The sequence below is a fragment of the Ptiloglossa arizonensis genome, chromosome 3 (genome assembly GCF_051014685.1).
Source record: "Ptiloglossa arizonensis isolate GNS036 chromosome 3, iyPtiAriz1_principal, whole genome shotgun sequence".
In the NCBI taxonomy this organism is placed as follows: Eukaryota; Metazoa; Arthropoda; class Insecta; order Hymenoptera; family Colletidae; genus Ptiloglossa; species Ptiloglossa arizonensis.
Window position 1 is genome coordinate 29829715 of NC_135050.1, and position 25870 is coordinate 29855584.

The 25870-nt window shown below is 45.3% G+C and overlaps 1 protein-coding gene across 1 annotated transcript in view; it reads left to right on the plus strand.

Moving 5' to 3' along the window:
• Nachra3 (nicotinic acetylcholine receptor alpha3 subunit) overlaps positions 1-25870 on the plus strand; it is a 127124-nt gene that overhangs the window by 75305 nt on the left and 25949 nt on the right. The window contains exon 3 of the mRNA XM_076307509.1: positions 18011-18128. Coding sequence (XP_076163624.1) covers positions 18077-18128 — 52 coding nt within the window. The 5' untranslated portion in view covers positions 18011-18076. The remainder of the gene's footprint in view (positions 1-18010; positions 18129-25870) is intronic.

A 25870-nucleotide genomic window follows, 5' to 3' on the forward strand; every position in this document is an offset into this window, starting at 1 on the left:
ATAGGAGACGAGGTGTCCACGCGTTCGTGTTCCATCTTTCTCCGTATGGAAACAGATCGGTGGAACGATCTGGGTATCAAAGCGGGACGAAGGGACAGAGAGCACTCGACGCAACCACGGAAGGTTTACCTTTCGTAGTCACGTCTGGTGGTCGGTTTGCTCGACTTTGGCCATCGACGATTGACCACTACCCGCATAGTCTCGATCAGCCTCTGACTTTGCCATAAACCTTTGGCGAGCGAAACAGCGTCGAGGCTTCGAAGCATCCTCAAAGTACGATGACTCGAACCGAGCCGAGGGCCGTCTTCGACAAAGTGGATTCTATGTATAACAATGGGGAGAGGAACGAAGCAAGGACGAGAGGTAGCGAGGAGACGAGAAACGTTGCTAGAACGTGAGAAAACAACATCCGACCTAGCCAGAACGATCAAAGCTAAGAGACAGAGGGGCTTGTTCCGAGGTTGCTCTCTCCACCGATAACACGCACCGATGTCCTTACCCGTATCGATATAATTTCGTTTCCTTTCGTTGAAATCACCTCGTTCGAAATCGACGGGAACCGCGATCCTCGCCAACTCTCTCGCGACGAATAGAAAAGAATTTCTCTTTCAGCGGGCACTAAAACCTCCTAACAGCCAACAGAAAGATCTCCCTGTCTCCTTACGAGACTACAACTTATTCGAGAGATCGAATTTACTCCGACGATCCAATAATTCACCCGAAGCTCGCTCTCTACCACGGACGAGAGAAATTGTATCGGATCGGTGGCGGTCGGGAACGAAGTAAATCTTGGTTTCTTCCCACGACGCGACGAACACGGTTCGACGTAGCTCGTATGACGGAACTCTAGTCGCTTGGTAAAATATGGTGGAATTAACGCAACAATCGTCCTAGGAGCGCTAGATGTCGATAGCGAACGATCGATGTCAGTTTTAAGGACTGTCTCCATATTGGTGCGGAAAGATCGTCAACGGTTTGGCTATTTTTTCTTTTGGGTTTTTTCTAATCAGTTCCAAGTCTAGAGTCACGAAGACCACACGACACTGTTGTCGTTCAAATCAACGCATATCACTGTATACTTGTTTCTTTAGACTTTGTATTCTCGTATGTACAAAAACTATACTACTGAATACGCAAGATCTACTACATATTATAATCTGAACTTTACAACAGAATAAATATTCCAACCGAAAATAATTACCACCGAATCGAAGCGAGGAATCTTTTCAACCGCGAGAGGATTCCGTCGCGCGAATCCGCTCGACTTGGACGCTTCGTTTAACCGTAGCGAAAGAAGGCTTCGAACGCGAATGTTCGGTTCGAAGATTAGAGTCAGGCTCTCCGGTTTATTCGCACGTGGCTCTCTAATGTACGGTCTTATCCGGTTGGATCGCTCCGAGGTAGGTGAGAGTAGAGATTAGGGCTCGAGCGACGTCGTCCAGGACCATGGCTTGTTTTCGGGCAGTCGCAAGGGCAAGGTGAGACCGATGTCGTTCGGTGATGGATCAGCTTTCAACGAGCGGTTCGATGCTTCGCTCTGCTTCTCGTCGCGACGAGGTAACGGATTCTCGAAGAAGCGACGATGAAACAGTCGGGAAAATTTTTCAACGGTGTACTCGCGCTGCCTTCTCGTTCTTCGGCATCCTATTTTACGATGCACGCGTGATAAATCGCGGACGCTTATAATCCAATGTCGAAAGGTACGAAGAGAGAGAGAGAAAGAGAGATCCGTTTGTTCATCGACGAGACCTTTCCGCGGGAGTATTTTTCATCGACGTTTCCATTTCCATCCGGTCGATCCGTCGCGGCGTTGTCCACCCTCGAAACTCAATTTACGGAAAATCGTAAATTCTCGGTACAGCGACGGGACCGATACGGACCTCGAGGTAACGTAAGCGCGCATAATGTTTCAAAGTCGATAATCTTGCAACACTATTCTTCGTTCGGAGCATCGTATTTATCGAAACGTTTGCGACATCGTGTGTTTCTTTGAAATCGTTTAAAAACACCAGAAAGAGATTACGTATTTTCGCACATAATTCTATCCTTCCTGATATCCCTTACATTTATACGTTATCGATATTGTGGAATAATTGATTAAATTTTCAATAATTTATACTTCGACAATAGCTAGATAACGGTAAGTAACTTAAGTATTGTATGATTCACTGTAACGCTCCACGACTCTCGATTCGACACTGTTTTTCCTTAAGGAAAAACCCTTACTCGCTTTCCCGCTATACACTCTTTTGTCCTCTAACTCGTTGCTGGTCAAATTTTCATTGGGTCCTCTCCGACCCTTGCCGACTCCTACTTCCTCTCTCGTAGCTCTCTTCGAGACACGATCCTTAAAACTAAGTCCCCTCGAAGCTACGTTTCCCTAAACCTACGCTGTACTAAAATCGTGATACTACAATATCCGTGTACGCGTTATCGATATCGATAAGTATTCGATGGAAATGTATCGGTATCGGAAACCAAACACGTGTGTACGTGGTGTCGTAATCGATACGTTATCGATACGCGTAGGTATCGAAACAGTTTGACGTAATACGATAGTTTATCGTCTTGCATCGATAGGATGTTAATCCCATCGGTAGCTAAGAGCGGCCAAGTCCGGCCGTCGAGGGCCGAGCATCGTTATCGTTGTTGCTGGCTTTCGATGGAACGGACGAACGGACGAACGGCAGAGCTCAGGACGGGATTCATTTTTCACGATGTCTCGAAGCTCTTCCCTCCGGATCGCGAGGGAAGAAAAAAGTGGCCCGCGGGAGAGATCGAAAGAACGAAAGGAGAGCACGGTTTCGCTGGTCGTCGTTTCGATGAAGCGTCGGTGGTTATTGGAAACTCCGGGCCAGCTTTCGAAGCTTTTCGCAAGATCGTTTCGTTTTCTTCGGCCGGTGTTGTATAGAGGCGAGCGACGACGATCTTCCTTCTATCGTGGAATCGTCGTTATCGCCCGGTGCACGGTTCAACGGGTTTCTGCGCCATTGGACCGGAGCAGTTTGACGCGCTCGAGCGATCTTTTTGCATCCTGCGTGGCGCGCATAAACGCGCGATTCGACCGCGTTTCGCTCCGAAGATCTGGCAACGATTTCGCTACGCTGGCTACGAAACGATCTCGGATCCGCGGACGCGCGCACGATGAATTTTAAACGAACGAGAACCTCTCCCGTGAAACTGGCTACGTGAAAATGCATCCCTCCTAACCGGGATGCCTACGGTCGGCGATTTTCCTTCGAATATCGGCCGCAAAAGCTTCGATTAAATTGCACCGCGACAATGGTTCCCGCGGCTCGCCGAGATTCCCGCGATTCCAAGGATTTGGAACACGCTTTCGTATTCCGTTAACGCTCCCACCTTCCTCTTTACGGCGAGCACCTCGAATATTTCGTTCGAAACTTCTCAACTCCGTGCCACGTCCTCGTGGCTCTCTTCTTCGCACCGACTCGGACTCGTTCGTTTCTACGCAGAGTATCGAGGAATTTCGGGTCGTCCGGCCGAGACACCCTGTACATTCTTCCATTGGCTCGTATCCGTTGGTTCTCGGGCTCGTTTGAACGAACTAAAAAATTTACGCGCAGGAAGTACCTGCAGAGACGTTGAGGGATGACTTCGAAATGGATCGATCGTTCTATTTTTTATTAGCTGACAGCGTCGAAACTCCAGGGCCTCTCGAAATGTCTGAAAACTCTCTCGGAGAGTCGCGCGCGCCCTCGTATTACGTTTGAACGCAGTTTGACCAGGTTTTGCCAACCAACGCGAAGGAGTCGCGAGCGCGAGGACAGTATCGTCCTGTCCAAAATCAAAACAAACGCGCAGACTCTGGCCCAACGCTCCGAGTGCCAATCCGAGCTAAAACTTCGAATAAATACAAACGTGACCCGTCTGCGTCAAATTCAAGCGCACCAATCCCTCTCCGAAGACACCGGACGAAAACCCACTGATTTGGACTAAACTGTTTCTGTTCTGTTTCTGTTCTGTTTCCAAGTTGAAACTCGTCGCTCTTATCTTCACCGATCCTGAACCTGTACCACGATTCAAGCGTTAATTCGACTGGTTTAATTACCCGAGAAACGATCCTTCTCTGTATTTTTAGTTCTGTACTTTCTTACAGAAATCCGACGAACAAACGCTAATTTCGCTACTGGTCCTGACTCGTGAAATAAAAATTTTCTTCGAAAGTCTCGTGGCGAAGAAACCGAAGAAAACGGAGACAAAAAGCTTGGATCCGACATCGATGTACCTTATTCGCGGATAATTGAATATCAGAGGGAAATGGCTGACGGCGGTGGATCGGCTCGGAGGGGGGAAGAAGCGATATTCTGTGGGAATTCCGGCATCCAGAACCATCGGCCTACGGCTGCCGATCGGGACCAGGCTTCACGAGAGAACGCTTCTCACCAGCGGAATCAATTCAACTGCCGGCTGGTTCGACTCATGGAAAATTAAATATCCACGGTCTTCCCCGGGCCTGAGCCCGCTCGCTGAAGGAACCTCGGAAATTTCGTCGATTCACCGACGAGAGGACGCCCCGCGCCCGATCTTATCGATGGATATTCCCGCGACCTCTTTCGAGCGATCCGTTCGATCCGACGACAAGACCTGCAAGAATTTTCGGTACAAACAATCCTTCCCCGAATGCTTTCTCTTTGCCTTCTCTTTGCTTTTTCCAGCGCTTCTCGGACCTTTTTCAAATTTTTACGTTTCACCGCTGGATATATTGCCGCGGTATCCTCGATGGGACGATCTTTCTTTCAACGACATCCTTCGGGTACCGAGTTTGGATCAATCGGAAACATTCTGTTGAATTTTTACGAAAAATAATACCTCGAGAAATTCCTCCTCTTTGCGTTTTGCAATTGGAATTCGATTTTCCAAAGTTTCTTCGACGTAACGTTGGACTGTTCGAATGAACGCAACAACGATCTTAAGGGTGCCAGATGTCGGTGTCAGTTTTAAGGACTGTCTCCATATTGGCGCGAAAGGGTCGTTCGCCAAGCGGTCAACGCTTTGGCCGTTTTCATTTTGGTTTTTCTTTCTAGTCGAGTTCCAAGTCGACAGTCAAGAAGACCACACGACACTGTCGTTGTTCGCGTCAAGACATATCACTGTATACTTGTTTGTTCAGACTTTGTATTCTCATATGTAGAAAAACTATACTACTGGATACGCGAGATAATATAGGGATATTATAATATTATAATAAACTAGATATTATAATCTGAACTTTGCAACATGGACAGATATCCATTACGATACCCCGTCGATGCATATTTCCATCCTTTCGCTTTCTCCACCTGCCAACATTGCACGCAACGTAAACACGTGTGTACATAGATGCGAACGCGGGCACGGAATAAGAATTTAATGCCGTGTTCATTCATGGTACACAGTTACGATACGAGCAACCGTAAATTCATTTTCCTCGTACGTACATACACTTTCGAGTGCCTATTCGTTTTCGTTAGCGACGATGTAAACTCGTTTTTTCAACGCCGGGTTAAACCTCCCTTTGGAAATTCCACTCGTACCCACTTTGTACACTCGTAATTCTCGAAATTCTCTTCAAAATCTTACCATTTCGTTCCATCGACAAATCCAAGTACACGCGTAAACGAAATACATCAATGGTAAATGTTACGAGGCTGTAAATACGATTTGAAAATACTCTAAAATCGGAATCTTATTCTAAGATATAACTCGCGTCGTCGTTGAACGCGCGAATTGTTCGTCATCGAGTTACAGACAGTTAAGTGTTTCACCGGTGCAAAAGTCATCCGAGCGAGATACTATAGACGCGCGTCCCGTAAACGGCGCTAGTTGGGAATCGCGCCAAAAAACAAAGTCTCGGATCGTAAAGTGGTACAGGACTTTTCGATTCCTCGTCGAGAAATTTCCGCGTTTCGGATGGACCGTGCGTCGTTCGTGGGTCGCCCTGTATCTTCAAGAACACCGCCCGAAAACCAGTAGCTTCTGTAAACGCCTCGACGAGCTCGAGAAAACTCCAACCCCGTGGTTCCTGGGCAACGTAAGTAACCGTCCCGATCGAGGGAAACTCCGGGAGAACACGTACCGCATCCATTTGCCTCGTGGAAAATTAATTATTATCCGCTGCTGGCAGCTTCGAGCGTGTCCTCTCGCCTGAATCCGAAATTTCTACGAGTACTCCACTGATGTAAACTTTCGCGGTGGCACCATCCATACCGACCACTTATCCTCTCTCCCCTCCCCCTCCCGGTTTTCGTAAAACTGGATTTCCTCGTTCAGGGGAGACGTAAACCGTTCGAGAATCTTCACAGAGTTTCCCAAGTGTCGATTCACCATGAATTTACCTGCTTTTCGTTTAACGTGTATTTTCCATTTTGGAACGATTTCGATACAACGTAGCCGGAATTTTTGCAATAGTGGCGACGTTTGCGTATTCGAGGAATAACGATAGAAACGAAAGTAAACGTTTATTCGTCGTTGATTGTAAATTTGGAACTATTTCGTTCGGATTGTAAAGCATGTTTCGAAGAAAAATTGTGATCGGTAGTTTAAAGGCCCAACTTTAAAGTATGCTTCTGGTGTAGGTACGAGATACTTGTTTACGATCTTTGTCTCGGTAAAGTGAACGCTGCGTAAAGTTCAAAGGAAAACTACATTCCGTTACTTTTCCATTAGCGCGGGGCTCGTATTTCTTTCCGTAGAGGTAAGACCGCAATAAATAAACAGCTGGTCAATTATTCGTCTCCATGAGAGCCTTGTCGCGGGAAGATGAATCTAGTATCGTCGAGCCAAGATCGATCGCAATTTTCCAAGCGGTTCGTGGAATCTTCCTCTTCGAAATTTGCCATCTCCCGAAAGCTTACTTTGCTTTCGAACCTGCCACCAAATCTCCCATCCACCTAGAGCTCGTACAAGTCTTCCTTCTTAAATTTCCGTCTCGGTTTAATCTATCTCCTCACCTAGTCTTCTTTATTTTCTTTTTACTTCCCGACTTATAAAGAAGAAGAGCGATCGAGGAAAATTGAGATAACGCTTATAATCTTCAAATCGCGTTTCAAGGCCCCAGATGATCGTATTTCGACTATTAAAAAATGGATGAATTTTTGTCACACGTATATACGAATGTACTTGTGCTCATCATTGACACGATTGCGCTTAATGGATTTCAATTAAACTTTGCGTTTGAGTTACCTCTTCTAGTTTTTATATTCCTCTGATATATATATATATTTATTGTTCGTAAAAACGTTAAAAAGTGTTTCAAATAAATCTCAAAGAGAATTAAATTGCACACAGAAACGTTGAAGAAACTTGTTCTCTGTCTTCTCTAATAACGAAACAATTGAAATCTTATTCATTGTACACTCGAATCATATTTTTTTCATTGTATACTCGAATCATATTTTCTTCATTGTATACTCGAATCATATTTTTTTCATTGTATACTTATATCACATTTTTTTCATTGTATACTCGAATCACATTTTCCTCTGTTAATTAATCGTTCGTAACCTAATTTCAAGGGTAGATTTAAAAGCAGTGGCTGACTGTATCCTGTTATTGTGGAAATTATTCTTCGCGCGACGAAATATATTTACACTGTACCTGGGTAGGCGATAAGGGCACGTAACAACGATACATCTAGACGCGTAGGTACGGTATCGCGAGCGATCGCCGATAGCGCGCGACATCGTTTCTCGCGGTTAATCGATCGTCGTGTTTTCGACTGGATTAAAGAAACCACCGAGATGAAACCGATCGGGCTAAAAAGCACACTTACCCGGCCGCCGGCTTGTAATCACGATGGCTAAACGGAGTATCGACAAGTTGCGGTCGATAGCCCTTTTTTCGTCGGCGAGACACTGATGGATGAAGGTCTTAGGACCGGGGCAATAAATCATCGAGCATCGGCCGATGAATCGGCTCCCTCGATGATAAGATGACGAGTTGATTCTCGGTTTCCTTTGTGTTCGATTGTCATACAAATCGTACGGGGATACGCGTAGGTGGTTGTCGTTGAAGAACTTTTTCCAAGGTCCAGGATCGGAGTAGAGAAAAATTCAAATCGATTCGAATCGATCTTTATTCTCGACCTAATTCCCTTCCGGGCCCCATCTATCTCTTCGAAATTCGTAAATATAATATTTCACTCGACGAAAATAGTTTCGATTAAGTAAGAAACGGTGAACCAAAGCGACGTGTAATCGTCTTTTTAAAAATTCACAAGTTCTTCAACAGTTGCCGAAAATGTTGGTCAAATATCCCGTGTTCTATTTGTCTCACGATCGGAGTAGTTTTCGCTCGATAAATACGATCGAACTCGAAGATTTGGTAAAACTTCGAAACGTCGATACGTCACGGCAATAATAACGGGTATCGTTCGGAGAAGAGGATAGAATATTTATCGTTAGGAAAATCGACAAGATTTTCTCCACGTTCGAGTGGTATTTGCGCTTATAAATGGAAACTGTGAACGTGTCAACGGCCCAATTCTACGGTCCGTCTACCCTACCGGACTGTGAATCTTATCGTTCACGGAAAATATTCCAAGCGTCAGGTATTTCCGTATCTTGGCGATAAAATGGATAAAATGAAATATTTCGAAATCGTAGAAATCGATGAAGCTTAGAATATTTCGGTAAGTTTCTCGAACAGATGAAACTGAACACTCGAAGCTTCGTATTTTATACTTCGAGACGATAACAATCGCGTAACGCGTGAAAATTTCAATTAGTTTTCTATTACTCGTAAGGAAAGTAAAAGAATTCGTGTCGTTGGTGCAGAATTGATTAAAGATTAAAATAGACGCGCATACACCGTATTAAAATTTTCCAAGTCGTTCCAGTTTCACGTTTCGCCCGAGTATTTTATTCGAACGTCTTGGGACATTGTTCCAAGTTCGTGGTCGTTTAGCCCGATATTAATCACGATGAACAGCTTCGTCGCGGTTAATAAGCGATTATCGGGTCTCACCACGAGGAGGTTACTGCGTGCAGAGACCCGAAGAAAGATCAATGGAATCGATATCCCGTTGATCTCCTTTTCTTACGCGGGTTTTACAATCGCGAGTGTTCAGTGCTAAACGAAGGAAGTAGACAGAATCGAGCTGCATCGATCTCCTCGTTTGGTCCGCGCTGCCGAGCAATTACTGGATCGTAGAAAATTAGACAAGAACGAGGAAGACGCCGCCGGAATCAAATATTGATTGGAAAACTTTTATTCACCTATCGGAGCGTTTAATAAATTTAGAATTAATTTCGCGCAAAACACGAAGGGCTTTAATTAGTCTCCCCGTTAAACGGGAAAAGAATTTCAGGGTCGGTGGAGGACGAACTCAAGATTCTTGTTCTTTCGATAAAGAATATTTGAATAATTTAGAATTTATTCAATGCGAAGTACGAGTGCTATGTTTTAACTCGTTTGTAAATTCTAAAGCCGAGTCTTCTTCCGGATCTATCCTATTTACTCCAGGGACTTGAATAAATATTCCACGCACGATAATTATCGAAACAAAGAAACGGGAAACTTTGACACGATCTCCCGGCTTATTGTACAAATATTTGAATCCCCGTGGACGAAAGTACGAAGCTATTAAAGTTTTGGATACAGAATGAACGATATCGAGGTTAGGTTCGGTGAAATTTTCACTTTGTTCGCGTTAAACTCGCTACGCGGAATCACCGCGAAGCCCGTAATTTAGCGAAGGTAACACGCGAATCCCTTATTCTCTCGTTCTCGGGCTACTTTTTCTCACGTGGATTTCAACGTTCACTAAACGTACAGCGATACGTAACCGCTACTGCAGCCGTGCAATCGCGGTGCATTTAATTGTTCCCGGCGGCGATGCACTCGTTATTATTGAATTCGTGAATCTTATTTCGGCGGTGAGTAACGAGTGTGTTTCGAGTAGCTTCGAGTACCATTCGACGTTACGTCTAATTTCCAACGAGAACGCATCGCGTGTTAATCGATTAGGCTTGTTTCGTGCTCCCGGATCCCAATTTTTCCGTCGTTCGTTTTTATAATATTTCGTTGAAAGAATTTTTATAAAACGCATCCGCGTTCGCTCTGGACGGAAGCAATTTCGAAGATTAGATCTTGTTTACGACGAAATAGGAAGCTGTTCCGGTGGAAAATTTATTTATTTGTACACGGCTGGGAACCCATTGCTCGAGCAGTACGAGCGGTGCAAAAAATTATCGAAATGATATACGATACTCCGTACCGTGAAAGAAATTCAAACGAGCCAACGGAGCTGTAAAAATCCGAGGAAATCGATCGAGAGGTTCGTTTCGTCAAATTTGTTTCATCGAATCTGGTCACGGTTCTTGTTTGTCGTAATTGACGTCGTTGGGTCCGCGAGGCTTTGAAAACGAGTGCTCGTGTTCGAATCGAAAAAAGAATCGCGGACCATCTCGGGCGATCCTTGAAACATCCCTGGACAAGAAAAGAGGAAACGAGAAGGGGGAGTGTCTCTCGCGAATCTCGATTCAGCATGGGCCGTGGGATCTGTATTAAAATTAATGAAGCTGCCCGGTGAATTTATTCAGCAACAAGTTGCCCGCGATTTTACCGTTGAAGGGTATTCATCGGCGAGATACAAAGGTGCGACGATAGCTTTGAATCAGATCCGTGAGCCGCTAACAGCGTGAACGAGTTAATAGCGCGGACGAGGAACGCTTTTCGTCGACGAGGCAGCTGAAAACGAGAATCGTTCCACATTACGTTACTTTATTTTTATTCGCGAACGAAATGTCTGGAACGAGCTAACAAAAGAACGTAAAATATGTAGGAGCTTTAAACGAGGCAGCTTGAATGGAAGAACTCTCCTTTTAACTAGCAATATCGAATGTATTTAACGGCGTCGTTACAATAAACCGTAACTCGGATACACTTGGACTGTTTCTGTTTTTTTTTCTTTTTTCTTTTCTTTTTTCTTTTCTTTTTTTCTTTTCACAGGCTCTAACTCCGTATCTTTCTGGCTCTCAATCGCGGGTCGATACTCTAAGCTGATCCAATACTCGCTCTCTGTGCCCGATAAGCTCTCTCGAAGCTCCTTCAAACAGAACTTCCCACTGGCTCTAATGGATCGCTTCCTACGTAAACTAACCGAGTCTACCTTAACGAAAGGACATTTGCTCCGCGATCCGCACTTGAGGATCAGCCGCGTAAATATTCAAGGTGTAACGTAACGCGCGACAATCGAGAAGAAAACGAGCTCGTGTAAACACGTACAGCAATTCTACCATATTTATCGTAGTTCACTGCGATAACTACCGTACAGGTGTAACGCGATGCGCGAGAGTCGAGAATAAAACGAGCTCGGGTAAACGTACAGCAGTTGTACCATATTTATCGCAGCTTACCGTAATAAATCTAGTAGAACGATGAAAATTTGTTAACCATTTTCTCACGAAAGTTCGTATCTACCTGACAAGACCGAAATTAGAATTCGAACGCGACACTGGATCGATCGGTCGCGCGAATTAAAAGTATTTCGAACTTTCGTGGCCTCTCGAACCTCGAACTCCGTAGCTCGCAATTTGGTAACTCGCGAACACGCTACACCGTACACTCTCGAGTTCTCGCGAACTCGTTCCCATCGACTCGATCGGATATTTCGAGGGTTCGCGAATCCAGGGTGATCGGTTCGCGCGAACGTTCGAGCGAGTGCAGCCACTTTCGCGAAACTCGTCAGATACTAAAGGAAACACGTCGAAACTCGTTTTTGCCCGAGGTTCAATTTGCACTTTGGGTTCGTTGTTACGTGCCACGGACGTAGAATTATTTTCCAAGTGGATAAAAATATTCTACACCACTTTACAGTCGTACCGGCACCGGTCACTGTCGCTTCTACAAGTTCGAAAAAAAATAATAGGATCTATAAGAAAGGATTTCAACGAAACTTTCCATTCTAGTTGTAGCAATATTGTTCTACGATACGGAGAATTACGCAATTGAAAAATTCTACGACAAGGACACAATTAAACGAAATCTTGTTCATTCCACACTCGAGCCACATTTTCTCTTTCGGAGAGTACCGAGACGCACCTCTGTTAATTTTTTAAATACTCGGCATCGTTTTGCAAACACTAAAACGTAAGAATTGTGCGCAAAATCGTGACGTTGTTTCGAAAATTGGAGAAAAACCTTGATCGACGATGATAATATCTCGTTCTTCGGAACGTTTTCTTTTCGTTCGTTATTGGAGAAAGTTGATCCCAAAAATGTACCAAGTTGTTCGATAACTTTTCTCGTTGTTTCCATCGTACAAAAATTCTATAACACTTGAACTTTGAACAATTGTAAGTATACGAACGAGTCGACGGATCTACGTGAAACTTCACACACGTTCATCGAACAGTAGTACCATTTTTAGAAAAATAAAACGACCCAACAGCTTCGTTTCTTATCCAACGACAAACCTTCCTTGCGATCTATTGTACTTCCAAGTACGGATGGCACGCAAGTGGGAAAATTTTTCTAACGAAAAGAAAAATAAAAACGCAATGAAAAATATAACTTATCGACGTGTTCGATCGAAAAGGTTCGAGGGTCCGTATCGCGCGATGGCGACCGAAGCGAACGTAGCGAATGATTAGTTAGTCTCGAGACGCGAGCAAACGCCCCGACAGAGAGGAGTTCGGTGCTTATCGATCGCGCGCCACGTTGCAGAAATAACTTTCGACCGTGAATAAAAGGCGAAGAGCGTCGTTGGAGTGGATTAAAGCTCGGCGTCTCGGCGCGATTCGTTCGAGCGAGCGAGCGAGCGAGCGAGCGACGCGACACTCGCGTGGCAGGACGCTTGAAAAGAATAAATTGTTCGGCGGTGGATTTTTGGAAGCGAGATAGCTGAAGGCCGAAAGAACGAGCAGAAAAGAAACGTCTGCGATTGAAGTGCTCTCCCTCTCCTTGGTTTTGACGTGCAATTGTGAGTTAGAGGGTCGGTGTCCCCCCTCGCATCGTTTAGGTTTCGTCGAGACGAAACATCGTCATCGAGTCTCGAACAACGTGAAAGCACACGATCCTCCTAATTGATTTTTATCCACTTATCCGCTCTTAACGGATCAAAGTTTACGCGACGTTTGAATCGAGTCGACTTCGAGAAAGGAGAATTCAACGTAAAGTAACGCTAAACTTCCAACAGCGTTTGCTACGTACGGATTGATCTGGTTGCGTTTATTGTAACACGCACGTGTGTATTTTAGATTTATCTTTCATTGAAATTCGAAAGAAAAATAACTGAACATGTTTGAGAGTTTACTAAGGAGTTGTCTCGAATCGTTGGTAGGTTTTAAAGACGAGGGAACGACGTTTCGATCGTGGTTAGAATTTAGTTTAATTAGACCTCGATAACAGTTGGTCCATCGATGGGTGGGATGTATCGGCGAGAAGCAGAGATGTAGGGCGTGAATGGCGTTGCGCGTCAAACGTGTGTCCGATCGATCGATAATCATCTTGGACGCGTCGGTGTTATTTCGAATGACGATAACCATTGTTTCGGAAATGCTCGCCACTCGTGAACTATCATTTTATCGCGAAACTGTTGTAGAATCGGTTGGCTTACATTTGCCCGAGTACGTTCAATTATCCGACGCGAGGAGAAGTCGTTCGGGGAAGACGGAAAATATGTAGGAAAAATGAAAGTTACGAGAACCGAGCGAGCAGCACGCGCGATTAACTCTCGAGACTCGTTAGCTTTCGAGAATAACGACTCGGGTACGCGAAAGAAACGAGAGAGTGGCGAAAGAAACCGAAGGGACGAGAAGAAAGCACGCCAGGAGGATAAAAACGTAAAAATTGCACCGATCAACAGTTGCACAACGCGGAAGATTCGCGAGAGCGCGAAACCGTATCTCCCCTTAAATATTTCAAAGCTATCGGAGGGCGGATTAAACTCTGCCAGACCGACGACACAACGATCCGTCACCGCTTAACGCGCCCACCCGCCTCGAAATGATATTTACACCGCCCCGTCTCGTTTTATCACTCCATTATTTAATTGCCTCGTATTTTAACACGGCGTGTTGCAACGCGTGTTCACCAGCCGTGGACACGGTATCGGGCGAACGCCCGAACGACGAACACGCGTCAACTACGCAACAATCCCTTGGACATCGCGACAAAAATATCCCCTCCAGTTTCACCCTAAATAATCGCTGTTCACACTATCTGGACGAACCGGCCGAAAGACCGATCGCGACGTACCGAGGGTCGAAACAACCGATGCGATAAATAACGCGAACGACAGTTCGGTCGGCCTTAATCGAGTCCTTCCTCGTAAAATTACCGGCCTCGAGTTTTCCATTCTCGGGAAATAAATAAAATTCTAATACGAGTGGATATTTAACCCTGCGAGAAAGTATCTGTAATTAATACGAATTGTGATTGTATCTAAGAGCGTAGCGACATGGAATAATCGAAAGAAGGTAAAGGTAGATGGTATTTGAAAGATGTACGGTGCAAAATTTCTTTAAATTCTTCGCGATTATTTACGTTAAATTGTCAGACACGATCGTTCGTCCGTCGAAAGCAACAGTCAACGAGAACGTAGGATTGGTTCGCGTTGACAACACGTGTCGCGTAGCTTCCACGGAGAACGATCCTCTAGAAAATAATCGATGACGATAGGAGGCTGTCTCTCGAACTCGTGTTTTCAGCTGTGCCTCCAGGGACCGTCTATTGGCATTTTGCTTGTTCGAAGTGCAACGACTGCGTTTCCAGAGATCTCCAGACTCCCACGTCCCGAGCGAAAATTGACACGAACGTGCGTATGAACATCGCTGAATAGTCTCGGGATCGTGCTGCATCGACGCGAGTCGCTTTTATTTACGAGCAATTGAAAGCACTGGCTCTGCGAACGTTTTCGATCGTCTTCTACAAGTTTCGCTTCTGTGCGATAGCTGTTGGCAATTTTAACACCGACGTTGCGCCTTTTCACGCGAGAAACACGAAAGCTTTTGAGACGGCGACGCGTTCCTCGCGAGCACCGATCGAAACGTTCGAATACAGCGATACGGTGTTTTAACGCGTCGTATCTTAGGGGATTTTTTCACTGTATCGCGCATTTTCCTAACACAAACGAGACGAAGAATTCTTTCAACGAACGCTCGAAAGTATTTAACTTGTTTCGGTGGTACTCGCGCCACGAGATTGCGTCTGGAATTTAGGACAGGTGTACAGATATTCTCTTTCGCGATCCAAGAGAAGTTTCATCTACGGTTAAAATCCACCATAACTTTGGTACAATTTTCTCACGTGTTGTTTAATACCGTAACTTTTTCTAAGGAATGGCTAAGAATCTTTCGCGCGATAATACGTTTTCGTCTTTGAATATTGTTTGGAAAGTCATTTCATTTTTCTTGATGAAAATGAAACATAATTTTTTAGAATGTGTAAACAGTTTATTAAATTGTATATTCTCCACTTTGGAAAACGTGGAGAAACATTTTCTTGGTGAAAAGGAAACACGATTTTTTTAGAGCGTATAAACATCTTATTAAATTAAATATTCTTCACTTTGGAAAACGTGGAGAATATATACAAAACATATTCTTGGTGAAAATGAAACACGATTTTTTTAGAGCGTATAAACATCTTATTAAATGATATATTCTCCACTACAAAACATTTTCTTGGTGAAAACAAAACACAATTGTTTTAGAGCGTATAAACATCTTATTAAATTATATATTCTCCACTTTGGAAAACGAAATGACTACTCCGCAAAACCCAATACATTTCACCCCTTTCTTCCGGCACGGATGCATCGTAATGCACGTTCACCAGTCGCTGAGAAACCGTCGATTGAAAAAGAACGCTCGTGAAGAGACCAGAAGCAGATAGAGAGAGAGATCGTTAGGGGAATTACGAGGAGCGTTGCACGCGCAACCGGTTACTGCGGCGTTATATAAGCGGATAAGTGAAAAAAATTGTAGCTGCACTGGACTAGAAATGAGCGAGCCGGTTGCAGGTTGGCGATCTACCTTGGTGTACCGTTCGCTGTATAGAACGCTGCGGGCGTGCAGAACGCACCAACTGCAGCCGCAGTTCTGCGGTCCACGTGGCACAGAACGGTGCGGTGGCTTCAAACGGATCGAACCAGCCGATTACCGAATCTGAACGCCCGCTCGTTCGCAAATTTTACCTCAATCGCCCACGCGGCCGTAACTCGACTGTTTTTCCGTCTAGTTGGATACGGAAAAAAGTCGAGCGGTAGCGGACACGATCGCTCCGATCCCGCAAATATCCCCGCTACGGTATGTTTAATACGTCCACGGTAAAATACTGGACTCTTTTAAAATTTGTTCAACACGGTGGACAGGACGTGTTGGAAAATCCGTGGCGTTGAAACGATAGAAGATGGACGAACGTTTATCTTTGAGAAAAATTTCAATTTTGTTAGCACGTGATATGTTCTCGTTAATCGATATCGATATTCGTTCACTGCTGTGTTTCGTCCGTTCTTAATGGTTAAGAGTCCTCTTCGTTCGATGGCAGAGTTCTCGATCGATAAACGTCGAGTCGTTGACGTAACGCGAACGTATTATCTTCTCGCTGTTTTCTAAGAGTACGTTGGTCATTGTTAGTAATTCCGATCGAGAAAACTGAAAACGAGTTTCGTGCTTCCAGTTTCGAGTTCGGTTGAAAGTTTCAACGCGAACGCGTGCGTGCACCGCGCGGCGACCTGGTAATGTATCTCGCTCGTAGATTCGACGATATTTCGAGAGATACGGCTGCGTTTCTTCTCACCTGGCCGAAAGATACGCGTCGAAGATTTACGAGATTCGACGGGAAAATTTCAAGCGAAGATACGAAATCGCGAGTACCGCGAGTACCCGCGTAAATTCGTGGAACGAAAGTTGGCGAAGATAAGCACGGACGTCTCGTAAAAACGCGGAGTCTTGTCGCGGAGCCTGGTAGAGAAACGATTTCACGATTGAGCGGGGAGATTAATTAAAAATTTCGAAGCAGCGATCGGGACGCGTTTATTTAGGAAATTGCGCTTCCGTGCTTGCTCAGTCGATAAAATTAATCTGCCCCCCGTAAAAGAAAATTGAATTCCTTATCTAACCGAGCGAAAAGCGTTACCAATGTCCACCGCGGTTAATTAATCACTGATAACCATCTGCCGCGAACATATCGTAAGCGCAAAAATAGTCTCGGCTGTTTCGCCGCGAACTCTAATCACTCGTTTCATAAATCATCTACCCTGCACGACTACGAGCATCGTATCGCGCGTCTTCGAGTTCGCGTCAGTCGCTGGCGAACACTTTTTTCTATTAAAAAGAAAAGTCGATTCTCACCGACCGATTTCAACGTACTCGCGAGTTTTAGATTCCCCGAAGTTAATTACTCTCAAGGTCCCCTCCCTTTTTAGAAATTTTGCAACGAATAAAACTCCCTGGATAGAGAAACATCGCGCGCGCGTCTTGCGCGGGAGGAAAGTTCTCGATGGAAAAAGTCTCGAAGAATATCGGTAAATTTCTTTTCCGACAAATACATCCGTGTTCTTAACGAGCGTTAAATAAAATTACAAAAAACAAATGAGGAGTTCCCGCTTTTCAAGTACGAAGAAAATTTGTATTCCGTGTTTCCGAATAATTAAATTAAAGAATCGAGGAACAAGGACGTCTCAAGGACGAAGCTTTGTCAAGTTCCCGATAGATTCGTCCCTGTCGAACCGCAATATTTACTTGGTTACGTTGCAACAAATGTAAATTTCGTGGAACTTTAACGCGTTCGTAAATTAGTAACGTTTCGATCGAACGAAATTTTATTCTAACCGTAGAAATAAAGAACGGAGCACCGTCGACGCGGTTCGTTTAGGTAATTTTTATGGGTAAAAATGGTCGTTCGGTTGTATTACGCTGGAAACCGCGGTCGAGAGGTTTAATTGGTGGCGCGTGATGAATCGTTGGCCGTTTATCACGAAAAACGTGCCCGGCTCGAATTGTAAGTACTTATTCAAGGCGCATCGACTGGTATACTCCACCGAACAACATTTGCCCTGTTTCAGTGCTAGAACTGAAGGATCTGGAGAGCACGGAGGCGAGAAGAAATGAGTTGGACGTGACACAATGACATGATGAAGAGCCTGGTGGGGATCATGTGGATAGTGTTGGTGCTCATATCAGGTAAGTTCGATAAATCTATCCGACAATAAGAGACCGCGTGTCTCCCCTATCGCGAATATTGTATCATCGGGAACGTCAACGTGGACGTTGACGTTTCCGTGGAATTTACGTCTTCCCTCGTCGCGTAACGGAATTACTACAACTTCGAGTCCCTAACTGCGATCGTTCGAAATCGCTCGTCGCTGTTATCCTCGTTTGTTTATTTCGCGCGAGAAACAGTCCTCCGTTGAACGTCGAAAGAGAACACCTCGATCTTCGCGATCGTAATTATTTTCTGGTACGAAACGTTACAAACTCGCGTGGAATAATTTCAAAGTATCGTACATCGTGCTCCGGATACGATCACCGAACTTGCGCGAAAGTTGTACCTTGGTGGTCCGCGCTCGCGACGTTTAAACTTTCGTCGCCGTTGAAATTACAAAGTATATTAAATGTATTAAATTATCGAAGTGCATCGCGACGGTAAATCCAATTTCGGAATAGCCACACGTTGTACGATTAAAGAGGATACGGTATATCTCTCGTTCTAATTAGAAAAGGGTCGGCGTACGGTCGGTCCAAGTGGAATACACTTTGGCCGATCTAGGAAGCAACGTTGGCCGTGCCAGCGCAGACAACCAAAGTAGCTTTGTACTCCGGCAAGTAGATCGAGGTGGTAGCTGGTCGGGCGAAGAGACCGGGATCGTACCGGTCGGGTAAGTAAAACGAAGCCCCGTTGGCTTACACGAGTCGGATAACCCGTCTGTTTACCGAGCAATCGGCTCTCCAAACCTTCTACCGTTAATTCGTGATAAATTCGTCCTGCGTACCACGATCCATCCAATCTACATTTTAGATTCCAGATTCTAGCCGTGATCTCGTCGCGGAGACCCAACGGGGATCCGAAATACGGAGCCCATCAACGCCGGACAATAACCACCGAATATAACCGTACAACGAATAACTATCGTATAAGATACGACTGCTGTTGCATATGCATCGGCCGTATTCGCTTCGAGACCCATTCAAATGTAAATGCTCGGTGGTGCACGCGCGGGAGCACAATGGCCGCCGAGAACGTCGAACAACGTTAGTCTTTTCCGAGTGGTCGCGAAGCAACGTTTCGGTTGGTCCACGAAAGAAGAGCGAACCAGACGAGCCGGGACTGTTGCACGTTTCCGCACTCGCGTGCAAACGTGGACGCGTGGACGCGTGGACGCGTGAAAGGCTACACGTGTGCAAAATTTATGCGCGTCCCGAAGAAGTCGATTCGAGCCGCGGGATAAAGTTTCGGGAACACCGCGTTCCACGGACGTTCTTCTCAAGGGGTGCGATTATATTATAAATAGGTAGGCGTTTCGGGGCGAACTGGGGCAGGCTGTAACTCCAAAACGATGCCAGATGCGGAAAAAGTTAAGGGGCAAATTAAACGGTGTTACGGGTTCTAACTTTTTCACGACGCCGTTACGCGCCCGGCCGGGTGCACGTAGGTGCGAAAACTCGCTGCTCTCCTTCCTCCTCTTCATTTTTTTTTTTTTTTTAAATCGCTCTACTCGATCCAGGGAACAGAGTCCGAAGATAAGCGACGGACGGTAGTTGCGAAAGGTCGGTTACTCGGCAGATACTCCGTTTACGAGAACGACTGTAAACTCGCGCGGTGCGGTGAGTTATTTGTCCGTACGGGTACGATCTTACGTTATCCGCGACTGTAACTCGAAGAGCGACTGCCCGCGTCCGATCGTTCGTTGTCTTCCTCTACTTGGCCGAGTGAACGTAAACCGTTTGTCCGTCCAACGGTGCGTGCGCTACGCTCGATCGATCGTCGTCGTATCTCTTTGGCTCGTTACAGCTCGGAACGACGATTTCTCGATCAAGGAGGACACCGAACCGTCGGTAAAGGAAACGTAGACAGTCTCGAGTAACGCATATTTTCCTTCGAAGACCTTCGAAAACGTCCGCTTCGGGAGCTCAGCTTCTCAACTCTCCACGGTAGATGGAACACCTGCCGATCAATTCGTTAAATATCCACCCGAGCCGAGCGCGACGCTATCTCACTTATCCGTGTAATCACATTCACGATCCACTTCTCGGCGCAAACACGATCTCTTACCACTTATCTCATTAGTCCGAGCCAACTTACACGAACTTGTGTAAACACGACCTGATACCTTTACCTAATTAGCGCAAGTATGCTTTACGTAGCCACGGTCTGTTTACCTAGCCATTTGCGGTTCCATTCTTCGCGTACTTTGACTCTACCGCGCTCGCGCTAATATTCCGCCTGTTGAACGCATCGAAATCCTCGCCAAGGGGCAACGGTTCGCTACGGTCGAAAAACATCGTTGCGACGTTGTTGAACATTCCTGGCCAAGGGAGCGAGCGCGACGAATCGATAACGAATTTTCCGCAATAATGTAAACGTCGAGCGGAGTCCTCGATGCGAAAACTGAAACTCGAAACCGTGAACGTAACGATACGCGAACTTCCTCGGGCCGATATTTCCCCAGTTGCATCGATAACTCGAACTCGGTCCCGTTTCTCTGTTTCGTATCGATCTCGGCGTTCCCGTGGTATTCTTTCCGTTCGAGGATCCCGGGAACGAAAAGTCGCCGGGCTTTTTCCGGGAAATAAACAACGGATAAGTAGATACTCGAGGCTTTCGAATAAAGTGTCTTTTAAACGTCTCCCGCGCGCGCCACGGAACTCAATATTTCTCGATATGTCCGGCTCATCGAGCAATCCCGTCCCGCGCGAAATGCAATATCGTATAGGTAATATACCGCTCGTTCTTATTTGGCGAACTCGGCCCGCTAGATCGAAGCAACAATTTCACGGCAGTCGATTCACCGACTGATCGCTCCGATAGTATTTCTTCTTGATCCCACCCTCCGTTGCAACGATTAAAAGGGGAAAATCCGGTTTTAGAGAATACTTCGATACGCCGAAGAGCTTCTGTATCGCAGGGAGTTACCGAAACGAGAACCGATACGAAGCTTAATGGGGTACATGCCTTTGTCAACGTTAAAACGACTTTTACAACGATTTATTCGAGAAGAACTACTCGACGAATTGATTCTTCTTCTTTTTTTCTTTGTTTTATCCGATCGAGGATACGTTACGGATTATTTTTAAAGTTGTACACGAGCCGATACGGTACGACGAATTAAATTTCGCGCGTGCACGCAGTTTGAACGTAGCTGAACTTTCTGCGCGATTCGATGCGAAAGTGGTTGGAATTTTGAAGCTCGTCGTTCGCGATTCAAAAATGTTGAAACTTTGTCGATTTTTGGAACTCTCTCGTTAAACTTTCGGAGAGCATTCGTCCCGTTACGTTCGATTAAACGAGCGAATGAAAAAAGGAAAACAGTCGATTAATTTGAATTCACAAAGGTATGTAATCCCTTAGCGCGCGTGTTCGGGAAAAACGTTCCGAACCAGCGATCGCCGAACGAAAGAACGTTCGATTGTAAATGTAGCTACACTTCACCGAGTGCACGACCCAAATTTTTTCCCGTTGTAAGGAGAGCTTTGGCATTAAGACTATCCTCGAGCACGAACTATTCCCGTGTAAACGAGGAGACCAGAAATCAACGTTGGCGAATAGCAGAGTGTTTTCGGCGATACTCTAAATTTCCATACTCAATGTAAAAATCGTTCAAAGTATCCAACGCATCGTCCAAAAGTTGCGTAGCCAGCAGAAGCGAGAAATATAAAACCTTTCGAATCGAGAATACTTTCTCCAAGCGATTTCACGACCGAAAAATACGAAACTATTTGAGTATACGCGTTGCGAGTTACAACGATTTTTAAACACAGAGAAGAGCCGTCAAATTCGTATTTCCTTCGAAAGTAGCGCATTTGTGAATGTAAATGATAAAAAATATCGATACATGGCGAACAACAAACGCTGTAAAAACACCATTGAGACGATAATAAATACTGCGCTCTTTCCGTACACTCTCTCTGCAACTTTTATCGCCCCGTGATGCGTATTCTGTGCACGTTATTGCTACGTTTTGTTAAGCTGTAAAATTATACGAAACGTGTCTCATTTTTCTAAATATTTCCAGCACGCGCGAAACAAAATGTCCTCCGTCGATTCGTCGTCGATACTTTCCGTTTATTTCCATGCAAATGGTGCTTGTATCCAGCGATAAGAATGAAATTGAAAAAAAGTAGGATCGAAGGGATCGGTACGCATTAGGCGGCTCTCCCCTACTTCGGTTATGAATACCGGTTTCCGCGGAGAAACGAGTAATCGGTTTCCGCTAATCGACCCTCTTTTCTAGCCGACCAATGCCGAACGCTTTGTGCTTTTTCACTCGAATTCGTTCGTACGTTTTCGCGATTCTCCTCTTGGTCGTAATCGCCCGAGAGAAAAAGTTGCGCTCGTCTGATTCCATTAACGCGCGCGCGTACACGCCCGACGCGATCCACTTGGCTCGAAACGAATTTTTATTCGCTGTCGCATCGTCGATAACAAATCCACCTTTGTCCGGTCCCGTTTCCCTTTTTTTCGTCTTGGTCCGGATACCCGCGAGGCGTATCGAATCGATAGCAAAAAAATCTCCCGCTCGTTTCTTTTCTCGACGAGCGAATTCAACGGAACGGTGCCGGCCGCACTTCGAGCTGCAAAAGTTGCGATTAATCGCGCTCGAATGGGAAAAATTTACTCTTCTCACTCTTCTTGCGTTTGTATGAGTAATCGTTGCTCGTATCGCTACATTGCAGTTGTTACCTTCGAGCGAACAAAAATGATAACGTACCTCGTTGTTGTTCCACTCACGCGCGTTAGTACAGGTGAATAATCGAGCCGTAGAAGGAATTGGAAATCGTTCGTAGGTTAGACGTTTCGGTTGGGCTTCGAAGGCTCGCGGTCGAGTGAAAATTACTCTTCGCTGTCCTCATTGGCCCGAGTGGTACATTCCTCTTAATTCGAGAATCATCTTCTCGGCTCTCGACCGTATATTTACTAACCACGGTATCGTTCTATACATCTATTCGAGCATTGGCCAATACCAGTTACCCATTTAAGCTTTATTCTACTCGAGTGAAATACCGGGGCCGTTACTTACACGCTCGTGCCACGTTCACTCTTCGTATCTGACACGCACGAGTCTATACCACTTACCCAGTCGACTCGCGTTTACCGGATTTATTTCTCGGATACGCACGGGCCAATACTACTTAACGCGAACTGTAAGTCGATACTACTCGGCCGGTCGGATCGGCTCACCGTATATTCTCACTCTTGCTATCCAAGTAGACACGTTCTTGGAAGCAAGCGTTCAAGTCCTTTTTATTTATTCCCAACGACGGAAATATTCTGCCCTCGTATCGGCGATAATCGAAAAGTCCCGGGCAATCGCGATCGCGGTCGTAGAAAGTAAAAGTAAAACAAACTTTCCGAACTGCCTCTACTGTACACCATTCAAAATTTAATCTTCCGTTTGTAATCGACTACCGAACCTTTTTAAGGATATTAAACGTCCACTGATCGATTCTACGAAAATAAAGTAAGTTCTTTCGGTTGCTGTTTTATTCGACATCGTTCGAATAAAAATGAATACGGGGTCTCGTAATTGTTCCCTAGATAACAGGCATTCGATTAAAATGCTAACGGTGGGAAAGACTCGCGCTTCTTCTCGTCGCGATTGGACCGTATCCCGGAAAATCGTTCTTCCACCGGAGAAATTGATCGTTGTTTCCCCGAGTCCGAGATCGGATCACTCGTTCCACGGACCCTCGAATTTCTTCCTTCTCCTCGACGATTTTTCACGATCGCGATAATCTTCCTACACGGAACATCGTATTTCGACGATCGCGAAAACGTTGGAAACGTTGCGAGTGCAGCATCGCGGCCTCTCGCAGATTCGATCCAGCTCGCAATTCGTGGTATGCGATTCCACGAAAACCAACCTGGCACGCTCGAGGCGCACGTAATTTCCGGCTAGTTAACCGATTACTCACGAAAGATTGCGATCGAATCGACGGCCGTCTGTTCGCGTAGCGGGTTATCATTACCGTCTCCGATCCACTGTATTACGTGACGGATTGTGATTTCATTCCAACGGGAATATTATCTCTCGATGCGGAAGGGTTACGCGTACCGATACTAAAACTTTGATAAAATAATGCAACATTTAGATATTGATATTTCTTGCACTCCTTCGCGGTTGCGGATCGACAAGTGATTTTATATTGGAATTTTTAAAAAACGAATACTTTTCTGTTCTACGTATCGCGAGGATACGCAATAAGTAAAAATTAAATTTGAACCAAAAATATATTCCCCTTAGATTTGGATAACGATCACTTTTACCATTTGTCCGCTTAAGTTTGTCCCCGGAAAAAAATCGTTAGCATCGATGAAGCAAAAAATTCCAAATACACGCAACGTTCCATTGCGAATTTCACGTCGAATATTTTTTCCTCGAATAATCGACAGATGGATCAAAAATCGTGGAACGTATCTCTGTAGGTTACGTCGGATAGGTGGTATAAATTTTCCCGATCGGGATAGACGAGCGATGCAGCGAGTTTTCGGATAGTGCCAGAAGAGATAATGTCCTTTAAACGTTCGGACTTATTTCACTCTTCAGCGCGATATTGCGTAAACGATTTTCGATCGATCCGCCAGCGGCGTCTCGGTTTGCTACACGCGATATCGTATCAACTTTTCCGGCAGTTCTTTCGAATCTGTCCGCGACTTTTCCGGTTCACCTTATTCTTGCGGATTTTGTGACACATTTTTCCCTCGCCGGAGATATTTTCAAGAATGCCGTATTGGAAATACATCGTTTAAAACCGGTAGCGAAACGCTACTCTGGATTCGAGTCCAATCTTTGCTTCGTTCGCCCGTGACAGAAAGGAAAACCTATATTTACCTCGAGAAGGTACACTCGACAGCGTTACAGAAACCGTAAGCGAACCGTCGCACGATTCGAATACTATGGACGATTTACTCGTTTTGGTAATTATTTACAAACGATTCGTCGAACTCCGAGTACCTGGAACGCCTGTTTATCGCGTATAAATTAAATCGATCGAAAACACACCGTATACGCGACTCGATAAAACTCTAAATGGATTTACACTCGAATAGCGCACAGCTCACCCGACTTCTCGCAACTTTTAGCAGTCACATCGACTGCCTTGAAATTTCCCAACTTTTTCAACTTGATACTGGACTTGGGACACGTAGCAGTGTTTCGTCTCTTTTGCCCAACGCCAAATACTCTAACAACCGACGAGAACAACGTATCTTACAATTTTCATTTCGGATCACCGGTTGCCTCGCGAGCCTCGTTGATCTTTAAAAGGTCTTTACTCGTGCAATAACAGTCACGGTGACAATAATAACTCACGCTTTCGAGTCGTTGGACAATATCGGATAGTCGGTGCGAGGAATGGGTGTGTTTCCGTCTTTCGTAATACGAAAGAAGAACACTGTCGCACGAATACGTCACTCGAAGGTTCGTGTGCGCGCAAGGTGTATCGTAAAGATCCTCTGGCACCGCTTCAAAATTGAAATCGTTGCTAGCGTTGTTCCGTGTACGTTGAAGCGTATTATGAACCATCCTGGTACCGCTCCAGGAAGCTCGTAAAACACTGATAATATAGCGTTCGGAAATGATAAATAATATCACCGGGGGCAGTGCCAACGAAATCTATTACGAAATTAATGAAAACGTTAAGCAGAGACCGAGGATCCGTAACGGAGCCGCCCCGCTCGCGTTGATCCACCGTTATAATTTAATCGT